Here is a 22,760-nt window from a genome sequence, read left to right on the forward strand (position 1 = left end):
TTAATAAACTGGGTAATTCTGTAGTTTTAGTCATTTTGTTTTCAGTCCTCATCTCTTTGTGTCTGAGTTCTCTATATAAGCTAGTGGGAAGAACTAGTGATTTGGTGCTGATGAATCAGCAAGACAATGTCAATCTAAAGTCTAATATCTCTTTTTGCTAACATCATAATCTGTTAGATCTGTCCAACAGACCAGAACAAAACCACAAGAAATTAGAAATCACTGCCTAATAAATGCTGTGCACAGGTAAATTTTATTAATGATTTATTTGTAAAGAAACCGAATACAGATTATAAGTTAGATGTAAATCAAATAGCACTCAAAGATTCATCTCCTCATCCACGGCCAATATCTACTACTGGACAGAGCAAACAACATGAACACCTTCATTAATCAGGCATCTTGCAGTTCAGTCCATCTTCTGACCCTTTGCAGGAGGCAGAAGAGCAGGATCATGTCCCAAACTGAAGATAATCTCTTGTAGCCTCTCAAATTCAAGATACACACCTTGAAGCCAAAGTTTCTCTTTAAACCTGTTTTAAAAGAGATCAATTAATACTTCTTATATTTTTAATTGTGCCAGCTGCAGCATTCCCTTTCATAAGCAAAACTGTTGTGCTTGTCATAGACCGCTCTCTGTGGTCTTGAAAAAACGAGATTAGAGCTGATTTCTCTAGAAACAGAGATTAGAGTGACTTCGGACAGAACATAAAATTTCTTAAAATTCATCTTGCTGACAATAACAAATAACTAGAGGGCACTTTAGAACTAAAGAATAGAAAAGATAAGAAAAATGAGAAATTTGACCTTACTGTATGATCTACGTGTTTTAATCATACATAATTCTCTATATGCCCTAAAATTAACATGCCTTTCATGTCTAGATAACATACCTCAGGAACTTAAAGACAAAAGAACATTTCTCTTTTTTATCAGAGCCTAAATTTAGGGGGCAAGATTTAATCTTGTGAAGAAGTCACCACAAAGACTATTGACTTCATGTATCCCATTTAATATTCTGAAATTGTGCAGTGGGAAATTTTGTCATCTTTAATCAATTAATGAACAGTGACTGTTCTTGTGCTATTAGGACTGCTACTTATTCTTCTAAATAAGATGCTTAACTAGTAGAAAATTTTATTTACGTATTTTATTACTGAAACTTCATGTAGTTGTATGGGTGTGAACTTCTTGAAAACTTTGTATTTTTGAGCTATTCAATCTTACATTAACGTCAAAATTTAAAAATAAAATAAAATCACTAAACAGAATACCTTATTGCACAAACTCCACTTCCAATTATATTGCGAGTTCTTTCATCTAAGAGAATTACATATCTTCTGGGGATGAATTAAGTGTAAAAGGCACACAGAACACATTATGCACTTCATTTACATTATGCAAAGGGTTCGTAGGATTAGGAAGACTGCTTGATGTGTGTATTGTAAATTAAGGTCCTTACAACTATTGGAGTATTACAAGATGTAGCACAGAGTAGGCTGCAAGTTACCTTACTGGGAGATGTTTAGCCACTGGCCTTTGATTTTGCACAGAATGTGTGTCATGGGTTTGTAGAACCTCAGCTGTGGTGGCATTAATTTCTTCTGAAAAGTATTCATCTTCCCATTCTGATTTAGCCAGAGTTACAGTGGAGATTTCTGGGGGTTTATTTTTCTCTGAAACAAAGCACGTACATTAGTGGAAACAAGGTGCTTATTTAATATGGCAATAACATGCATAAAAGTGTTCATCTGGCAGGATGAATCACCTATCACTGTTATGAAAGCAGAGCAGTGTGCCTTTCCAATTTCATTCCTGGCAACACAGATATATTTCCCAGTATCAGCAAGGACTACATTTCGTTTCAAAAGATAATAAGTATCTCCTAATTTCTCAATCTGTAAAACAATAGAATGCACATAGGAGATTATTAGTAGCATAAAGCAAAGTATATAATCTTTCTCCCAAGAAATATTTCAAGAACATTAGAACATATACTGATGTCTCCGGATACCACTTGGATATCATCCTTTGTCCAGTAGACATGTGGTTTGGGCTTTCCACGTATAGTGCAATGCAGGATTAAATCTTCTCCTTCTTGCAGAGTTGTATGTCTAAATTTTTGTATGAAGTTTGGCTGTTTCCCTTGCACTGGAAAAAAACGACAGAACCAAACCCAAACTAACCACTGGATTTAAAAAAAAAAAGTTGGACCAACTGAAGAAAAAAATCCATTCTCTTGATTATAAAGTTCAACACACTGCAAGACAAAGAGAGCCTGGAATTCATAACTTGTTTGCAAGACAGTTAGTAGGCAGGCATCATTTATCTATACAATGCTTATTGAAACACATGGATATTAAGCACCTGAGAATTTCATGCATTGGAATAGTGATATTAGTTCCATGGTAATGCTAAAGAATCATGTTCTTTGTGTAAGTAGTAGGCAAGTCTATGTGGATTATTGTGTTTCAGTGAAGGTGAAAAAGTAAATATTCCACACATATTTAAGAGAGGAAATTTTTGCATTTAGTGCATTCTCACACATCAGTCTCTCTCTCCACCTTTTTTCCCTATTCTTCTAGTCAAAAAAAGAAAAAAGTTATGGGGAGGAAAGGAAAGATTGATCTACATTTGCAACAGTGATGAAGGCCAGAATGTGGCCTCATACCACTTTGATCAAGTTTACTATTTTGGCCATCATTAATACCAACACCATGTACTACGAGATCATCTGGTACAAACCAGATTCAGATTAAGGGCAAGTAATTGCATTTTTATTGCAATAACCAGAGCAGATGAGATTGAGTTTGTGCTGGTTTCATGCCGACTGTGGGAGGACAGATGACACCTGAGCCAGTAAAAGGCTTGGCTAATACATATTAATTCATCAAAACCGTTTGAAAAAAATTCAGTCATGAGCATCAGTTTATACTGAATCAAAGCATTGCTTCATGTGACGTGTAACCTAATGAGGTGTAAAGCTGGACTTACTGGATCACTGTACTACTACCTGAGGTTCCACCTCCAGGGCCACAGTAAAAAAAGAAGACGATCTCAGAACTCAGGCTAAGTATTCTTGACAAAGGGAAGCCAGAGTAGCAGATGTTAACACACAGAAGCACATACAAAGACATATACTACAACAAAAAAATTATATCTTACATTCCTATCATATGAAGATTATCTTCTTGTTCTTCTTTACTATAAATTGCACCATGTGTCCATATTTAACAATGTAATCACTGCCCTTGTTAGAAACAAAAAGTTACTGAAATGTGCAATAAATAACAGAGCTTAAAACTGTTCTTAACCATGTCAGCAGTACTCCAGTTTTAGGATGAAGGTTTTTTCTTGATGTCATTGTGAAACAAAAATCAGTGTATCTGACTAAGGTGCCCAGCAACTTTTAAACCCAAGTATATTGAGCCCATGGCTATTTTTGACAAATGTGGGACTGTCAGCATGGTGCGGCAGACATCTTTACCCACTGTATTATTAAATCCACTGCTTAGGAGCTCTTAATTGCAAGTAAGCTTTCAAGCTTAGATATTTTTACATTCTTCCCATATACTGTAGGACTGAGGCCACAAAAGTATATGGCCAAGAGTATATGGAGTTTACTCTCTCATAATCTTCCTTACCTAGGGTTTTCTTAGCAAGTCCCAGCAGCTCAAACTCATTTCTTAGCTATTTAAACTTAGCATGCACAAGCTGCTACACCATTGCATTGCATGCATCTGAATCTCAGGAACTTGTGATCTGGAGCTTCACTTCAAGCAAAAGAACCAAGCTTATACCCTTGCCTCCTCTTTGCAGGCAGCTGGCAATAAGTCACTGTGTATGATTAGCTGGTATTCCAGCGGAAAACATTAAGTGGGCATCAGCCACTTCTTGTGATATTTTTGGCTGGATTTCATTATTAATTTTATTACCTTATGAAGTCAGGCTCCATCTCATACCAGAATGACTTTATGGTTTTTACCATTAGAAAAAGAAAACAAAAACATATAATCTGAGTAGAATTGTGGCAATGATCAGACCCCCTCTTGATTTTATATTAGTGAGTCAGCAGACTATAAAACCTAAATGACCAGTTTCTAGAGGGCAAAGTGAAAAGTATGTGTAAAGAAAAAATGGAGTGATTGTTACTACAACTCATAAAAGGTGCAGATTAGAGCTCCATAGGGAAACAAAGTCTGCTAAAAATGAAGAGTTCATCTTCTGATAGCAACCTTCAAAACATAATGCATAGTTATATTTCATCAATGGTTTTCCCATGATATCATAATGATATGTCAAAGTAAGCTAAGATTTGTTAGTGTCCTGGGTCAGCAGTCTGGAGCAATGTAAAAACTGCAGGTGGAAAAATCCCCTGCATCTGGCTTTATCACAGCTTTCACTCCTGTCCCAAGAGTCTCCACACACAGGTCAAGCCAAACTCTTTTCAGCAGCCATTTTTCGTTTCTTTGCTTCACACTTATTCTTAATCTATTTACTCTGGGCATGTAACTTCCAATCTCTGATGTTTTGATATGTGGTATTAGCAAGCTTTCCCCTATCTTTGATATCATGATTCTCACTATGCTGCTCAGTGACTTTGGATTCACTCAGTATTATACTAAATTAAAACTTTATTGTTTAGAGATTTTGTCTCAGTCAAGCTCCTAATGCAATCAGAAAGAGTTTTATTAAGGAACACCAAGTGGGTCTCATGACCCAAGTGATCCCTAATCCAGAGCTCCACTCTCATTGAATACCATTCCGTAGGATCATTAAAGGAAGTCTGAGCAGTAGTTTTTAAAGATACACCTCCTCTGAGCCACAAAAGATATACACACATAGAAATTTCTAGCTTAAATCTCCAGCAAAATCTCCAGAGAAAGGTCCAGAAACAGGCATACCTTACAAGTGATTTGAGAGTAAGTCACCTTCTCCACTGCAGCTCCAGCCACATCTGATCCAGATCCAAATCCAATCAGGGGAATGCCTCATCCTCCCTTTGCCTACTGACTGACACCTAGACTCTCAGAAAGGCTTCTGCTTTTGAAAAATGAAAATATTGAATCCCTTCCCCCCTAGACTTATGCACACTCTAAATACCCCTACACACAAACCCACATCTTGTCAGGCAATCTCAGCCACCATTTACCTTCTTAATGGGTGTCTGCATATGGGGAAGGAGGAAACGAGGTTAGTAATAAACTTTAAGTATATAGTTTTGTTGTAAGGCTAGACAGAATGAGATTTACATCTGCTTTTTAGGAGAGCAATTGGAATATGTAAACATTTTGGCATCTTGAAGTAACTATAGGCTCAAAACTGTGACTGTGAGGGAAGCCCAGCATTATAAAACAAGTTGTAGAAATAGAACAATACCAACCAGCAACACCACAGCACAATTAAAAGAAGGAGGAAGTGCTGCATGTATAACAAGAACTATAAAAGAAAAGGTAGAGAGAGGGGAAGGGGGAGCATTACACTTAAATTCAGTCTGAAACAGAGTGAGTGTGGTTTTCTTTTAGAGAAACATTAGTGTACCATGAGACATCACTGTCAGTCACTTTTTTTTTTTTTTAACATTATCTGAACAGAAATCAGCAGGAATTTTCCAGCAACATTTTTTGGACATGCATCAGAGTCCTTAAACAAACAGTATTTAAACCCAGACTGCCAACACAGCAGTAATCAACACTGATTACACCTTTGTTTACAAAGGAAACATCAAAAACAAGAGACTTTCAGGATCCTGCTGTGTATTTGATACCTCTAATCTCTCTCTCTTTTTTAAGTCTTCTTTCTTCCAGCAATTAAAAATGTGGTTAGTATCCACATGCCCATTAAAACTGTGCATTTAAAACTATTCCTGGTTTAAAGTAGATGCAATACTATGCTCATAAAATCGAGTTTTGTTAACCTAAAATTCACAGAAATGTTCAAATTTTGATGATTTACTAAGATCTGCAGATACCTTAAGGCAATTTCTGGCCTTATACCTTTTTGCATTTAATAATAGTAATATCTGACTATGCAAAAAATGCAAACATTCTCAGAAATGATGTGTTTGTTTTGACCTTTTATTATTTCACAGTGTTTGCTATACAGCAATAGCATGAATGCCATACTTGTGTGTACTCCTGAAAATAATTGTACTTAGGTTTTAAAGTTGGATTCATTTGCATCTCAGTTTCTTCTTAGAAATCAAACTTGAAAGATCTTGGTTAACATTTTTTATATAAACTTAATTCCAGAATTTAATCCAGTAGTAGAAAGCTTGTTTTTCAGAGATAACACGTTTAAGTAAAAATGGAAGTGGATGCTTTGACACAGGAGCAGATCATAAGCAGACAGCTGGCTTACCTGGGTGGCAGGTAGTCTATTAGAATCTTCCATATAAGCTTTAGACCCACATAATTTTAATCACAGTGTACAAAGAACTCTACATAAATCCACCCTTCCCAGGTGGAATTGTTCTGTTTTGTCTTAGCATAGTTGGAGACAAGATCACCCTTGATATCTTTTTTCTGTGAGGCTCTGTTTAAACATGAACTACCTGATTTGTCAGTTACAGCAGGCATTTACGGTTCTAGCTGGAAAACTAGTGGTAAACTCATAAATTTTGGCATTTCACTAACATGCTGCTTTTGTACTTTCATGGGTAGAGAGCAGATTTGCTTCAGTGATTTTCTAGATATAAATAGCTTAAAAATATTCTTATCCAGCCACATCATAGCAGTGAACAGTTACAGGGGCATTGTGTCAATATATTTTACTCATCTGTAAAGCCTTCCTGGAGCATATAATCCCAAATCAAGTCTCAAATAGCTATGCTTTGAAAAACTCCATGTGGAAAAGCTACTTTTATGTCTTGCTCAGTACATGAACTACCAATAACACTTTCAAAATAGGATGAAAAAAGAGAAAAATAGATAAGGAAAATGCAAACTTTAGCAACAAGCATCATTTAATGAACTATTTAAACCATAATTCGGAAGAAAAAAAATCAGCATGGTATTGATTTTAAATGTGTTTTGCCAAGGGAGCAAATCAGAAGTATACTGCATGAGACACCTGCAGCATGATATGTACTCAAAAATTTACTAAAGGCAAAATATGCTTGTTCAAAGGCATACACAACACAGATCTGTAAATGTTGGAATAATATTTACTCCCTTTCCAAGGCTTCTCTTTAACTCATCCCCTCCTTGGGAAAGATGAGGGTTCTCCTTGTTATCTTTGGAAATGGGTGCGTAAGCCAAATGCCAATAAAAGACTAGATCCCTGGCTAACTTCTAAATAATATTAAAAGACAGAGCAAATCCCACTTGGATTCAAAGCTGTGTCAGTTACTCTCACACAATTTTGTTAACTAGCCTTGTATTCTGGCTGTCAAATCTCAAGTAAAGCAAGTAACTGGGGTCTCTCCTACTTGATCGAAAGCCTTTTAAATACAGTTATCAAACATAATTAATGCAAATGTGTATGAGGGAGAAGGTCTGCATCCCCGATCCCTTGTATTTCCCTAGATACCTGCATGTACATTAGGAAGTGTTACAAGGAAGGGGAAAGAATCTGCTCCCGTAATCTCTGTCTTCTTGTCCAGTAGTTCTGTGTCTGTTGTCTTTTAAACTCATATAGCTGATCGTCATAAATAGTGAACAGTCTTTTTTGTATGTGCCAGCAAGCAATCAGATCCAGGTACAAGTCTAGCCCCAAGCTACCCCAATTCCTGCTCTATGAGATGATGAAAAGTTCACATCTTTTTCTCCTGCTTTAATAGAACTACAAATGAATTTGGTACAATTTTTTCCAAGCAGGGCTGAAAACCTAGATCTAGCCTTGCTTTCTGAAGGACAAAGACTCACCTTGCAGTGTTGTTTTGCTCAGTAAATGGCTCTCCTACAACTAAAAAATTCAAATGCATATGTCTGAACTCTCACACTGGCCACAAAAGAAAGAGACAGAACAATGATTCTAGCACTGAACTTTCCATAGTTTTCAAAATGAAGGATCCACAGGTTAGAACAAAGACGTAGTTCTGGGCCCAGCATTAGTAGAGCTACAATGACTCTGTCACAAGCCTTATGCTTAAATTAAAGGGCTGATTCTGGCAGACACAAGTCAGAAGAGTAAAGAGAACATCTGATTCCACTCCTGCTTTTTCCATGTGTATATACTTAGCCTCAATACTTAAGGCAAAAATGCCTGAAAAAGTGACCCAAGTATTATATAAAGTTACTTAGAACATGTCAAAAAAATCCATCATTAGTTTTAATTTTTGAACTATGGCAACTCCCTGTAAAAAACAGAGGATTGAAGGGCAGCTATCACCTAGAAGATTCATTTTCAAATAGAAAATTAATGTTATGAGCAGGATAAAGTTATCAAGCACTGGCAGCTCTGCAGCAGGCAAAACCTTACAGCATGTAGTAGAGGCATTTTGGTTTGTTCTTACCACAGTATTGCTTAATGTACTACTTATGCCATTTCTTTGCTGTATGTTTATAATAGCAACTCATAAAGACAAAAGGGCGCAAAACCACTAAACTGAATATTACTTTTGTGAAAATTGAAACATTCAAAATTGTATTAATTATTAAAATAAGCTTTATTGTGAAATGGAAAGTACACTTTAGGAAAATAGGTGATACTATACCTGAGAAAATTCTTATGAATCAACATTTTTGGGACATGACTACACTTGGAAGGTTGTTCATTAAGGGTAATACCAACTTTAGTTGGAAGTTAGTTTGTTCCCCCATCTGCTCCCCACGTCCTCCCTCCTGCTCCCTCTCGTATTGCTGTGAGGTTATATTCCCTTGAGAACTTCTCCTGTTTCAAAGTAACAGGAATTTTAATAAAGATACAGTCACTGGGCCAAATATCTAAATGTCAGTCTCCAATCTCACTGACCCTTGGCAATTTATAACATACATATTCTGCTCATAGCATGCCACACAGTAAAAGGCTTACTTTATCTTGGTAAATTCTACAAGACAAAGTAAACATTTCTTCTCTATAAATTCCCCATGCCAGCACAGTTGTAATATGAAAGCTGCAAATCAAAGATGCAGGAAAAATTATGTAGCTGTTTATCAACTGTTTTTACAGTACCTCTACAAGTACTGGAGCTAAAAAATGAAGTTACATTTGAGGATTTCTATAAGAAATCTTCCAGTGGCACAGTTACAGCATTATGAAATATCTTAACAAATTACTACTTATATAAAAAATAACACTTGTGGTTGTCCTTATCAAGAATGAAATGCAATATGCAGGTCAACAAAGTTCACCTGGTTTGGATTTACTGCTATGAAGTCATAGAATTCCATTTGGTTGAAATAAAATAAAAAAATAATTATCTGTGTGTGAATACACTTTTGAGTATTTCTCCAATTTGTTTATTCTGCTTGAAATCAATGTGTTAAAAACTTTAAGCATGCAAAAATGGTCACTTTATAAACTATTATATTTCTTGTCTCATAAAATAGTGGATTATTAGAAATATTTATATATTTAATTTTATAAGAAGGCAGAGAAAGCATTTCAAGCACCTACTTGAGCAGATTGGTATGCTAGAATATGTCATTTTGTAAGCATTAGGGAGTTTTGATCTACTGTCTGCTAGTTGCCTGATGATTCACTTATACAAATCCTGATGATCCTGGGACAAATCTGTGCAGAAAATCACAACTCCATTGGAACTACCAAAACTTTCGTTTATGGAGTAAATGCTGGGCTGAGACAGATTTAAATCTGATCTACCCCAGTGCATCAGTGAATGGTAAGATTTTAGTACTAAGAAGTATTATCCTACAAATACTATTTTTTAGAAAACAGTATATGAGAAAAATGTAGCTGGAAATAAATAATACATTTGATGTTTAAAAAACAGTTCAACACCTTCCACACCACCTTGAAAAAAAGGCATACCATAAAATATGAGCTGATTTGAGCACTTTATCTAGGCGTATCTTGACATTTAATAGCTATAACCATTAAAACTGTTTTCAACACTTTGCAATGTCTACATTTTTAGAAAGTAAAGTTCTGCCTCAGATTCTAGAATAAATTTTTATCTCAACGTCACTAGGAGAAAGGAAAATAAGCACATAATACTGGTATTAAAGAAACAATATATTGAGTGTGACACAGAAGTGGTTTGATACAGACTGTGAAAGATGCAGTGTAAGAAAATAAATTTAACACTGACTTAGCATGTGAGAACTAAATCCAGTGCAGTCAATACTGTACTTATTTTGTGAATAGCCAGTACATTAGTGTTATGCTAATATAGATGACACACAGCATTATCCAGTTTATTCTTATAATAGGTGGCCTGTTACCTTTCACGTGGAGAATGGCACTTGAAGAGATAGTGCCGTTCAAATTTTTAGCCCGAACAACATAAAGGCCAGCATCTTTATCACACACCTTCTGAATGAACAAAGTATGTTTTGTCTCCTTTTGCAAAAGCTTTAAGTGTTCATCTGCAGTCAGTTTCTGGCCCTTCTTGTACCTGAAGCAGAGAGTCAGTTTTCAAGTCAGATTTTTATTGCTGTATTCCAAGTAGAACTCAAATTCAGAAAACCTCTTTACCTCTACACTGACAGCAAAGGACAGAGCTCACTGTTGTGCTCTCATTCCTCAGTTTTGAACTCATATGTAAATGTGGATAAATATTTAAATAATTCAAATTGCTGGATTATACATTCTTATTACTAGAAAATGTGGTTATAAATGGACAAGTCATAATTATCTCTCTACAGTATTGGAGAAAATAGCATGAAGTCTTGGGCCCTCAGTTTGGTGCTGAAATATTTTTGCTAGTAACGTTTTGATTCATCCACATTCAGCTCATGAATAGGCTCTTAAGATGCATAAGCATGTACAACCTTTCTGAACATGTGTCTTCAGTATAAAGAACAGCCAACGACCTGTTCCTCCACCCCAGGCTACTTAACATTTACTTTGTTCACATCATCAAACAGAACAGAGCAACTCATTAGAAATTATTCCATAGAACCAGTGTCATAGTCTAACACTTGAAGATCTGTCACCATGTATTGGCATTTATTCCTGATTTATACAGTGGATGTAAGAGAAAATTCTAGCTCTTCTTGACTCATGATGTTTCAGCACAAACTACGTTTAACCTAACACAAACACAGAAGTACTTTTCTACATGTATGTTCAATAAAACATCTACAACAGGACAAAATACATGGTATTGATGAATTTTTAATTAAAAAACCCCACTTTTTTCTGTTTTCATAAATTTCTAATTTGCAGAATGCTTTTGTGGAATATCATTTTTAAAAGACCGTATATCAACACTGGATATATTTTTAGCTAAATTAATTATTTCTTCTGATTAAAATTGAAGCAAGCTGTCCCTCTTTCTGTCCCTGTTCCTTTGGCAGGGAATTTCTGAAAAGTAATCTTAAAATATGTTTATATTGCATCATCTGTATTTCTCACAAATGCAGTATAAAGTATCCTAGTTAGACATACAGCAATTCAGAGAGAGATAGGGTGTGCACACAAATATATAATATAAAACTGGTTCTCAGTGTAGACATTTAGGTTTGGTCAGGTTTTTTAACCTGTAATCTTTCTCCAGTTTTTAACAACTTAGTCTTACATATGTGTAAATGTGTGTCTGTTTGTATATGTACTGGCTATATACAGCATACATGCATGTGTATGTGTCCATCCATATATCATACAAAACGTCATATATCATGAGTAAAATGCAGGTGAATTTACTTATGGTAAATCTGGAGTGTGCATTTATTTTAAGAAATTATTGAAAAAGAGGAATGTCATATTCCAGAATATAAAAACTGTATGATGTATTTGCTTGAAAAGAACATTGGGAATGCTTGCAGTAGGTTGATGCTGTCATTATTCATAAAATAAAGTACAGAGAGGTTATTTCAAGTAGGTTAATTGTCAAAGGCAATTTTGAAGGTGGGAATCATGCAAAAGTGTGGAGTAGAAAGTACACAAGCCATTTCTTCTAGTCTATATAATAATTAATTTCAGTATAAGTGGTTCATGGTGTCTTGGTAATAGGTATGTTTACTACTACTTATTATAAGCTACCCACCATGTCAGTGTAGGCTCTGGGAATCCCGTTACTTCTACTTCCAAAGTTACTGGAGAACCTTCCGTGACAGTTTTGTTAGACAGAAGCCGGGAGAAGCTAGGCGCCTGTCCAGTTAGGCTGGCCATGCTGTTCTTTTCTGATGAACTTTTAATCTCTTCTCGGGTGGCCATCTGCCTCTGGCAGCTTCTGGTGGTGTCTGGTTGAAACATGGAACCTGAGAATATATCAGGCAAAGCATGCACCCTGTCCTGGGTTTTAGTACAGTTATTCAAGTCATGCAATTGTTCTTGTGTTTCTGCCATGCTTTTATGAAGCTCAAGGTGTTGCAAATGTGTTTTGCACACTTCATTCGTCATGCTGTATACTGGTTTGGCATTTATAGTGCAGGAAGCAGTGCTGGCTTCAGATATTCCTTATAAGCTACAAGTCAAAGGAGATACTGCTCTGTCTTTTAGGCCAGAATCTGTTGAAGAGGTACAAAACTTCTCAAAGTGATCTGACGGGCTTTCTATTTTATTATCTGTAGCATCAGCATAAGCAGAATTTGTTAAGATATCAGAGGCTTCCATCACTTTTTTAATACTAGCATTTTTCTGCATTTGCAAGCTATAGGAATCGACATGCAAATTATGAGAACTACAACAGCACTGCTCTTCTAGCTCTGTTTCAGAATGTAAGAGGTTGGATTCTGGTGTCTCAGAAAGCGGTGGCAAAGAGATATCATCAGGTGATATACACTCATATTCATCTCCGGAGGGTATTTCTTCTGCCAGGAATGCAGTCTGTAAACTATCCTCTTTGGCTGAAGATGACAGCACTGTATCCTGTGAAACAAGATCCTCGCCAGCTGGACAGATAATTAGAATATCAGCCAATTTATTCCTGTCCTTAAATTAGGATGGGAAAGTAGAGAAAGGCAAGAAGGGGAAAAAAAAAAACAAACAACAGAGAATGAGTTATCATTCTATGAATTCCCTTTTCGTGCAGCAGCTAGCAAATTATTTGAAATATTTCTTCTAATTAAGCTTAAAGCATTCTGAGAAGCAGAAGGAAATATGTGGAAAATCATAATTCATCAGAAAATTTTGCTAACTTGAATTCAAACTGTTCAGATATACTTTAGCAGATACTATAAATATATATCTGCATTGATTACAACAGTATCAATAAAAGAGAAAGTCCCTCTTTCTACAAAGGACAACCTGTGGCTTACCTGTAGGTGCTGTTTATAAGAGCATTTGCAAGGGGAAGGTGGAGAAGAGGTGGCCTAATTCTCATCTAAATGAGAAACCATTACGTAGTAATAAGAATATATTAACAGCCAAGATACTGGACTTTGTTTGAGAGTCACCAGTCATGTTCAAGACTTACAGAATTATACAAATATCTTTCAAGCATTTTACATTTTCCTCATTTTCTGCCAGTTGTTTCAAGATATTGTCCAAAGATTAACAGGAAACAATGCTAAAATTAGTTTATATTATCTTGGATCCAAAATAGAAAAAAATTCCTCTCACCATGTTTCAAAAAGAACTGGATGTGTGCATGAGTACATTAATTTTTTAACTGTAAAACATCGAAGACATTATCTGATATATTAATTACTTCTCTGCCTCTTAATTTTTATATAAGTATGTACTCATATATTTAAGTCAATTTTATTTGTGCCAGGGCTTTCAGCAAAGGTGTTCATAATGTTTTCTTATGCTATTCTCTCATTATTAAATTCTATACAAAAATATGTAATCTGCTAAACAATGTTTCTATCACCTATAAACTGTTTGCTCAAATCAGTTGGGTGATACACTGGATATCACTGCTTTCCAAACCAGGTCTCCTTGGCAGTATCCATCATGACAGTGCAGTGGCACATGTGTTTCACCTTTCTTTTTGGTTTATTGCTTTAAATATACTCTAATAATCATGCACAAAATTAAAAAAAAAAAGTAGTGCCCTGGTCCTATAGATATGGTTTAATACAGATATTTTTCCAAGTTAATACATTTGTTATTTCAAAGCCATGTGATTCATGCCAGATCCATGAATGAATGGCTGGAAGAGATTTGAGATTTTATTGCACCTATTTTACCAAGGAATTCAATTTATTTGTAAGATGAAGTTTTACTATTAAAAGTGTTTTCAACAAGCATCCCCTGATGAATTCTGACCTCCAAAGTATCTTTCAATATGAATATATCATGGACATTAACATGAAAAATTATAATCAACTTTCAAATTTGGTGAAATATGTCATTTTTCCCCTTTCCAACTACTCAGAAAACAATAAAGACTGAGTTACTTCTTCCTTCTGCACATATTCAATTTCTTAATTGGTGCTCCAATTTAAACTATTCCTAAGAAATTGTTATTTTTAGCTATTAATTCCAATACACACACATACAATATATTTTTCTAGGGTTTGCAAATTTCATTGTCACCCAGCTCTTTCAACCTTATCAGCACTGTTCTAAAAAGCTCTCCCAGATTTAAGCCTAACCAAATTTGCAAGTCTTTCTTAAATGAAGCTTTAATAGGCATTTCAGTAGCAAAATCTGGCTGTTTGTGTCTGACTTGCAGTAACAAATAGAATAAACCAAATCTGATTAAACATTAAGAAATTGAAAAATTCTTTATAATATTAAATTCTGAGCAGGTCTATTTAAAAAATATAGGTTCTGAATAGCCAGTGTCAACTGTCTGAATGAAATCAATGATCCAGCTTTATTCTGTCTATTAAGGAGTCTACGTACATGTACACACAGTGGCATATATTTGAATAACTACAGGAAAGCCATGACATTGTAGGAATCTTCCAATGACTAATCTGGCATCTTAGTGCAGGAATATGCTGTCTAATGAGGTCACAGAACTGAACAAATTTATTTCAGAAATTGCTAGAAAATTACCCTGAGGAAAATGCCAAGGAAAATAACGACGTGGGGACAGTGAGTGAGCAAACTGTCAGACAGGCTATAGCAGCATGAGGACCTTCAACCCTCGTGTGCCACCTGTGATCCAAATAGCATGAGGATAACTGTGTCATGAGAAGGTCCAGGCCAGTTTCAGGTGATATTTTTTTCTGAAGCAAATTAGTGCTGCAAAATTAGCTTGCAGAAGCATAGGCAAAATTAGAGATTGGTGCCTATTAGACAAGGAGTTGAATATGGGCCAGGTCTTTCTGTGTAAAGGATGGAAATGGAAGACAGAAAAGCTCTAGTGAGGTGAAGCTGCTACTTCTGCAAGTGAAGTATGGAGTGATGAAAAGGGTGGAGGCATCATACTTCACATCTGCTATTTGCTGTTTCGCATACCCTTGACTTCTCCCCTTGGCAGCTGAGGCACAGTCTGATGAGGACTGACAAAACTGTGACCAGTAAAATAGAAAATAGGGCTATGGACATCTGCTGGGTGAGGAAATTCTCTTGAGGGTCACAGTCACAAAATTTTGACTGAAATCTGGGCTCCTAGTCAATGGCAAAACTCCCATTGAATTAGAATAGAGGTAAGAAATTCAATTAGGTTCAATTTTGGCTCATCAGCAGATTATAGAATGCTCTTTATTGAACTAAAGGGAATGTCGGTAGTCAAATCTCTACAAAACATCACAATTCAATGTCTTGTATTGTTGATTTATGTTATCAGCTGGCAAAATGGACCCTACTTTTCTAAAGACTTAAATATATTACCACCCATTCCAATCCACCAGAATATTTCATGTAGTGTTTACATTTACATCCTGGTTCCTAAGGCTTCAAAATGTTCTTTAAACTAACGGAATTAATGCCATGTAACATAGGTCTGGGTTTATATTACCTGTATTTCTAAGATATTTATTCATCGACAGTTTGGAACCTTTCACATTCATTTACTGTATACCCATGAATAAAACATGTTTGTCTGCTAGGGTTTTTATAATTCTAACTGCATACCCGGTCTTTCAATATCTAATTTTCTTTTGTGCATTATCCTCAACAAGCAATCCATACTTTGGAACTTATTTATGATCCCTGCTGTTTGGAATTCTGGCAGTGGAAATGAAACTTAAGTGTTTCGAGGTGAGAGTTAAGATGACTATTTCCTGCTAAGTTCTGTTATTTATTTGATGTATAGTGTCTTACCAACAGTACAGCATATTAGAATCATACAATGGTTAGGGCTGGGGAGGACCTTAAGTTCATCTACTTCCAACCCACAGTTATCTATGACATGATGTCATACTGAACTGACAGCTGTGGTTGTGTTACACCATCTTTTTACCATGACTGCTTTCCTGTTATTCACACTGGAAGGACAAGTAGTGAAAAAGAGGACATCTCCATTAATAGTACTGTGGCAATAGGACCAACAAAAAAATTGGTAAAATAAATATGTGGATTGGATGGACCAAGACTACATTGATAACACCCATTTTAAGGGATGCCTGAAGACCAAAAACCAAGAAAATTCCCATCAGTACAGAGAGCCTTTTAAGAAACAGAGGAAAAACAAACAAACAAAAAAAAAAAACAAAAACAAGCAAAAAAACCAAACCCCCAAAAAACAAAACAAAAAAATTCACTAACATAAACTAATTTTATTTTCTATAAAAATACTAACCTGCTGCTTTTGTTCCTCTGCTTTTTCTTTAATAACAGCCTCACCAGCTTCTTGACCATTTCTTTCTTCTTTTTGAAAAGTAACCAACTCCTCAGAAAATCCACCTTTCTGCAATGTGAAAAGAAAATTGAGTAAGCTTATGCACAATGGAAAGTACCAATTGTTAGCTATACACTGTCTTATGTACCGCACAACAGAGTAGAAGAAAAAAATCAGTGAAATCTTATCTAAAGCCTGTCATTATCTCAGGTGTAAATTGCTTATGGCAAAAGCATACAGCAAAACCCAATTCCTTTGTCCCTGGACAAGCAAAGGCAATATTTTTCAAAGCTGAGGGGATCTTTTCCAAATCAGGGAAAGTATAGGAGGACACCAAAGACTTCACTGGTTAGTTGAGAATCTCAGGAATATTAATCAATTTGTACCCAAAATAAGCAAGGGAAAATAAAAGATTAACAAAGTGACACTAATGGGAAAAAAAGAAAAGGAAAAGGAAAAGGAAAAGAGGGTAAATAACAAATCCAGAAAAAAAAGTCAGGATTTCAGGAAAACTGTGGTAAGGAAGAAAGGAACATTTGTGAGTCTGTAGAATGTTAAAATTTCTCTAAAAGGTGGAAAGGGGAGAATGTGTTCATAGCATAAAACATAACCAGGCAGAATCTGCATTTGTTCTCATTTTCCTCCCTACTTCAGCTTCCCATCTAGACAATCCATAACCACTCTGAATGTAATTAACAGTACTTTAGATCAGCTGCTTTACAATTCTTTTTAGCAAATATTTATTTCTAGCTGAAGCCTCAAAGCACAACTGGTTACAAAGTCCTTACATAATGGAAATCTGGACAGCCATATTGTATTTTATCAAGACTTCATGAATCCTTTAAAATTGTCATAGAAAAAATGTACAAAGAACATCACAGTGGAACAACGTGAGGAAAATCAGAAGTTTTATAGTTAGTTTTGTGTATTTCACATCTTTAGTTGTCCAACCAAAAGTTACTGTCCTAAATAAGCTTTCATAAGAAAGTGCTGTATTATTAATTTTCCATGCTATGATTAAACAAGTGAAAAAAAATCTGTGTGACCTGATCAATATAATTTTTTTGCTGAAGAAAAGGTATCATTCAATTTTGCACTTGAAAAATCAAAGAGATGTTCTCCTTCAGACATGTAAAATCAGGAGAGACTTCACAATACATTTCCCCTTAATTTGTTATGCTTTAAAAATGACAGGACGTAAAGCTGAATTCATAGTCATGGCATTCCATGCTCATGGCACTTGTGTAGATTATTTGCTGAATGATTTATTCTTCATAAGATACAGATATCAAATATTGAGATATTCTGGAAATGTTCAGTAAGAATATCAGTTTTAAAATCTCAGAATACTACGCATTATAAAAGATAACTTTCATTTGAAAAAAGTTGCTGAGCTCTGAATTGCAGAATTTTTTTATATATAATGTTCCTTTTGACTGCTTTTTAAAAAGAATTACTTAAATTAAAGGTTAAAATAATTAGGAAATATTTTATGAATGGTTCTGCGTGAAAAAAAGTGTTCTGCAAACAACTCTATTACAGAAAGATAACATTACAATTAGCAAAATTAGTCAAATATTACAATTATCTTGAAAATCCACTTCTCTTGAAAAGATTTTTATTATTTTGAGCTCACAAAACTATCAAAGATTCAAGCCTGACAAAACTTGGGGCTATTTAAATACTATAATAGCATTTAAGTAATGCATGCATTGGAAGAAGAATTTGAAAAAATAACAACCCACCCAGTTGTCATGATATTGAAGTTTTTTTATGGTCATAGTGCAAGGCAAAACTTTCTTTCCATTCAGCTAAATACTTTTGCAACTCATTTCTGATTTTGACATCTCATACTGCTTTTAAGTGTGTTAATGAGTAATTTGAGTGTTCAAATTTTATAGTATAATTCCATCAAAGAAAAATGAAACAACATTCAACATCCACAACAGCAAGACATTTAAGTATCTTAACACTTCCAACTTCACAGAAGAATTAACTCATCATCTATTGCTGCATGTGGTAGATATTTCATTTATTACTTTCAGAGTGGAGCTGGAACAGACAGTTTTTATTATAGAAATCCAGCCTGCTCAGCTGTCTTCCATACTTATCCTCAGTTGATATGTTATTAATTACACTCAAAGAAACATATCAGATTATATAAATCTAAATGTGTTGGTATTCTCTTTAATATTTATGTTGTGAGCGATGCTTACATAATTTAAATTATTTTGGTTTTAGCACAACTTCTTTCTTGGGATGATTTTTCCAACAGGGAGCCAAGAAGCTATGTTGTCTGGCATTTTATAGATATAGCAGTTACTTATATTAGAGAACCAAAGGAAGAAGAAATATAAGAAAAAAATATTTGCCTAGATTCTCAAAGAAATTGAGACATTTTCCCCTAAAGGGTAGTTGAAAGCAGTAACAGTTCTGAAAGAAGTCAAGAAAAAGAATCCTAGGATGAATATTTAGAGCAAAACCAAATAGGATTTCATCAATTCATTATGATCACTACATAAGGTAATGGAAAAGTGAACAATTAAGAAATGCTTCATACCACATACTTTTAACTTCAGATTCAGACAATAAGCCTGATAAAGTTGATGCAGACGCAATACATTCTCCAGATTAAAAAGATATATACCTTAATCTCCTTAAGTTCCCTCAAAGACCTACACAACTCATCAATAGAATTAATGATTTCTTTGTACTTTAATATGGCTTTTTCAACATACTTCTTTCCTTCTTCAATACCTACAAAGGTAAAAAAACATGAAAGTAGAACAGAATGCCTCAAACAGTTGTATAACAATTTACTTTGCAACCCAAATATACTCTAATTACATTTTTCTGTGTTTTGTTTTGTTGTAGGAGTTCTGTGATCTGCAATCCTACTTCTTACTAGCATGTTTGAGGTGGGCCCTCATAGTCACTGCAGGTCTTCTGCTAGGCTTCTCCTTGAACAAAATTACCTCTGTCTGGTTAGCAACATTGCTTTAAAAGATACTGAACTTGTAAAGTGTCTCCTAAACTAGTTGTCTTATTATACAGTTAGGAGGCACTTATATCCCTGTTATAATAAATAAAAGAAAAAAAGGTAGGGTGGAGAAGCTTTTTCCCATGTAATGACTTAAAAAATACGAAGCGCCTCCTTTCTTCCAGTGTTTCCAGTCAACTGGTGTCAAGAATCTGTTCTGTCAGCTTCTTTCCTACAGAATGTAGGAATACTTAAAATATCAAGAAGTTAAAAAAAGGAAGAGGAGGGGTGGGAAGGAAGAGGGGGAAAAAGTGATCTGTGCTCTCTAAATAGTTTCTAAATTAGAGGAATTTAAAATCACGGCCTGACTCTGTTGATACACAGTATATCCTTGCTTGGATGGTCATCTTACCTTTGGATAAAATAACATCAACAAGTATGTAAACATTACAAGTTTAAACAACAAAGAAAAACTTTTGTTGTTTTGCTGACCTTCATTCTTTGGTCAATAATGTTTCAAATAAATACAACTGCAAATAGAGTATTTGTTACAATCTACATTTTTTGCTAATAAATGTTTAAGAAACTTGGCAAATAGTTATTTATAGCGTTAATGTAAAAAATTCACTCAGCACTAAGGTATATCACTGTAATATATTTTGGCTTCAAAGGCTTGCCTGTTATGAGATAGCATAAGCCATGTAGTCTTAATTCCAAGCTCATAAATATTACAAGGACAGTCACATTTGATTTCCAGGTGAACTCAGGTTGTATACACAAAACCAAGTAACTATCGGACTGCTGAGTACTTTCATATTTTTTAATTTTTAAAGATTTGTTCTGAAATCCTTCACCTCTTCCAGTCAATACTTGAAATCAATTGTTTATTTTTAAAATTTCATAAGATCTTGTTTTTAAATGAACAAATCTAGGAATCTGCTTACTCCTGTCTTAAGTTGCTGCATTTTTTTTTCCCTGCATTACATTACCAGACAGCTCCTCACCATATAACTGCTTAGCAAGGTCTGTAATCTGCTGAATTTTTATTTCCTGTTGAGGCACTGCAGGCTCAATAAACTTATTGAATTGCTTGTAGAGAGTCTCTATTGCTTCTCTTGTTTCGCACTCTGCAGAATACTTGCCAACTCTAATGACTGTTGCACTCACATCTTCAAACCAAAATTGACACTGAAGGATAAAAACACTGCATTATAATAAATTATCAGCAGTTCAAGCTTTTGAAGAATAGACTGGACTAATCTTAGATTTTCCATAATCTGTGGCATACAGTATGTCTTCAATTTTCCAATTTTAATCTGAAAAACATTTGTTCAGTACAAATGCTGCTTCAAATATTAATAGCTGCTAAATTTTCTTTAAACACTGTATCTGTGTTCACTTGCAAGCATGCTGAAGTTATTAGTTAACGCTTCTGCACACATACATTTTATTTCTGGGTTCTTTCCACCTTGTATATCAACTGACTAATTTCACAAGCTTTGTATCGTGGCCACAGATATACTTCTGTAAGGGCAGTGAGGTTGCTTAGATTTAGACTACGAGCAAACAAGGATTTTGGTCTCAGCAACCATTCAAGTTGCTAGTAATCTTTCTAATGACAAAAATGGGGTTTAAAACACGCACATAATAAATGATTTTGGTTAACAATACTTAGAGGATAGAATCTGTTGTTCACCCTGTATCATCTCTATTATGTCATTACAGCAAGCAGCTAATAATCACCCTTCTATTGTGCCACCAAATTCAGTATTGTACACTCTGCCTGTTCCTGAAAGAAAAACTCTTGAGTAAAAGCTGATATTTTACACTGCGTAAAGAAAGCAATCTTAAATTTTAGATCTAGGAAATAATCTATTTCCCTCAAAGTAAGTGAGGAGTTTAAAAATGCAAATGCACAACAAATTGTAACAAATTGCTTTGCTAAAAATACATGACCCATTGATCACTAGACAATTAAAACATCTTCTAAACAAAACATTAGTATTGTGATCTATCATTAGGGGAATTTATTTGTCATGTATTTAGATCACTTTGGAGATATGAGCAGTATTATTTCTAAAAATAAACGATGACAGGACTGTGCTTGCCTCACAGCAGATGCACCAACACAATGGGTAGGATGGAAATTACTGTTAAAAATGTTTTTTTTTTCTTTTTTTTTTTAAAAATGGCAATGCTTGAGGCAGCCTTCAGACACATTAAAGTTACACAAGTCTCCAAAAAGACTTAGACTGCAGTTCAGAAAAAAATGCTTACCAAGTACACTAAAAAAAAACGTTTTACATTTCAATTCCAGAATTACACATCACACAGACAGCCCTTCCTGACAACTAACAAAGTGGGTATTTTGATAACTTGGCTTTTGTGGTTTGACAGCTATCAAGGAGAGCTTGTGGCACTTTCTATGTTGCCACAGAATACACTTAGAGAAAATGAACTCATAAGTATGATCATAGATGCTAGATCACTATGAAAGTCATATTGAGATTGAGACCCCAGTAGTATGCATAGCAACGCAAGAATGTGGTCACATTGCATGGGGCTTTCCCGTTTTCTCTATGAAGTTCCAAAGTAAAACTACAAAAATATTTACCAGTCCACTTTTGGAAGTCACAGACTTTGCCTGAAGTAATTATAAGCACTTTTATCTATCTCGGTCCTAGATGTTACAGCCATAGTAAGGACCTCAGTTCTACTAGTACCTCATCCATCATCTGTTGCAGATGCTCCATGAGATCCAGATTTTGCTTGTAATCCTCCACAACTTTAGTAAAGTTACTCAGCTGGTTTTGTAAGTCACTAATTGACCCCAAGAGGACTCTAGTATTAAGTTCATTGGCTACAGAGCCAATTACTTTCTTCTCTAAATTTTCCATCTTCTTTTTAAGAATCTGTTTAAAAGATACAGTAATGTTAAATATGGCAACAAAAATACCTCTATTTTTAGAAATAATTAGTAAAAAACATTGAAAGAAAACCACAAACATTTCTGGTCCTGTGTTTTAAAATTTA

At 34.9% G+C, this 22,760-nt stretch overlaps 1 protein-coding gene across 2 annotated transcripts in view; it reads right to left on the reverse strand.

Annotated features, from left to right (window-relative positions):
- Positions 1 to 234: 234 nt before the first annotated feature.
- CCDC141 (coiled-coil domain containing 141) overlaps positions 235 to 22,760 on the reverse strand; it is a 92,439-nt gene continuing 69,913 nt past the window's right edge. Inside the window, exons 22-30 of one of the 2 annotated variants that reach the window (XM_061454548.1) lie at positions 22,451 to 22,639; positions 20,732 to 20,915; positions 19,395 to 19,504; positions 16,709 to 16,816; positions 12,849 to 12,999; positions 12,113 to 12,308; positions 10,347 to 10,519; positions 1,511 to 1,676; positions 235 to 533 (exon numbers count right to left, since the gene is read on the reverse strand). In XM_061454548.1, coding sequence (XP_061310532.1) covers positions 410 to 533; positions 1,511 to 1,676; positions 10,347 to 10,519; positions 12,113 to 12,308; positions 12,849 to 12,999; positions 16,709 to 16,816; positions 19,395 to 19,504; positions 20,732 to 20,915; positions 22,451 to 22,639 — 1,401 coding nt within the window. In that variant the 3' untranslated portion in view covers positions 235 to 409. Of the gene's footprint in view, positions 534 to 1,510; positions 1,677 to 10,346; positions 10,520 to 12,112; positions 12,309 to 12,848; positions 13,000 to 16,708; positions 16,817 to 19,394; positions 19,505 to 20,731; positions 20,916 to 22,450; positions 22,640 to 22,760 lie in introns of those variants that run through there. The other variant, XM_061454556.1, reaches the window with a different exon arrangement.

Source organism: Pezoporus flaviventris, unplaced genomic scaffold, assembly GCF_033815535.1.
Source record: "Pezoporus flaviventris isolate CSIRO_AGI_PZ_B2104156 unplaced genomic scaffold, CSIRO_AGI_Pfla_v1 ptg000001l, whole genome shotgun sequence".
Taxonomy (NCBI): domain Eukaryota; kingdom Metazoa; phylum Chordata; class Aves; order Psittaciformes; family Psittacidae; genus Pezoporus; species Pezoporus flaviventris.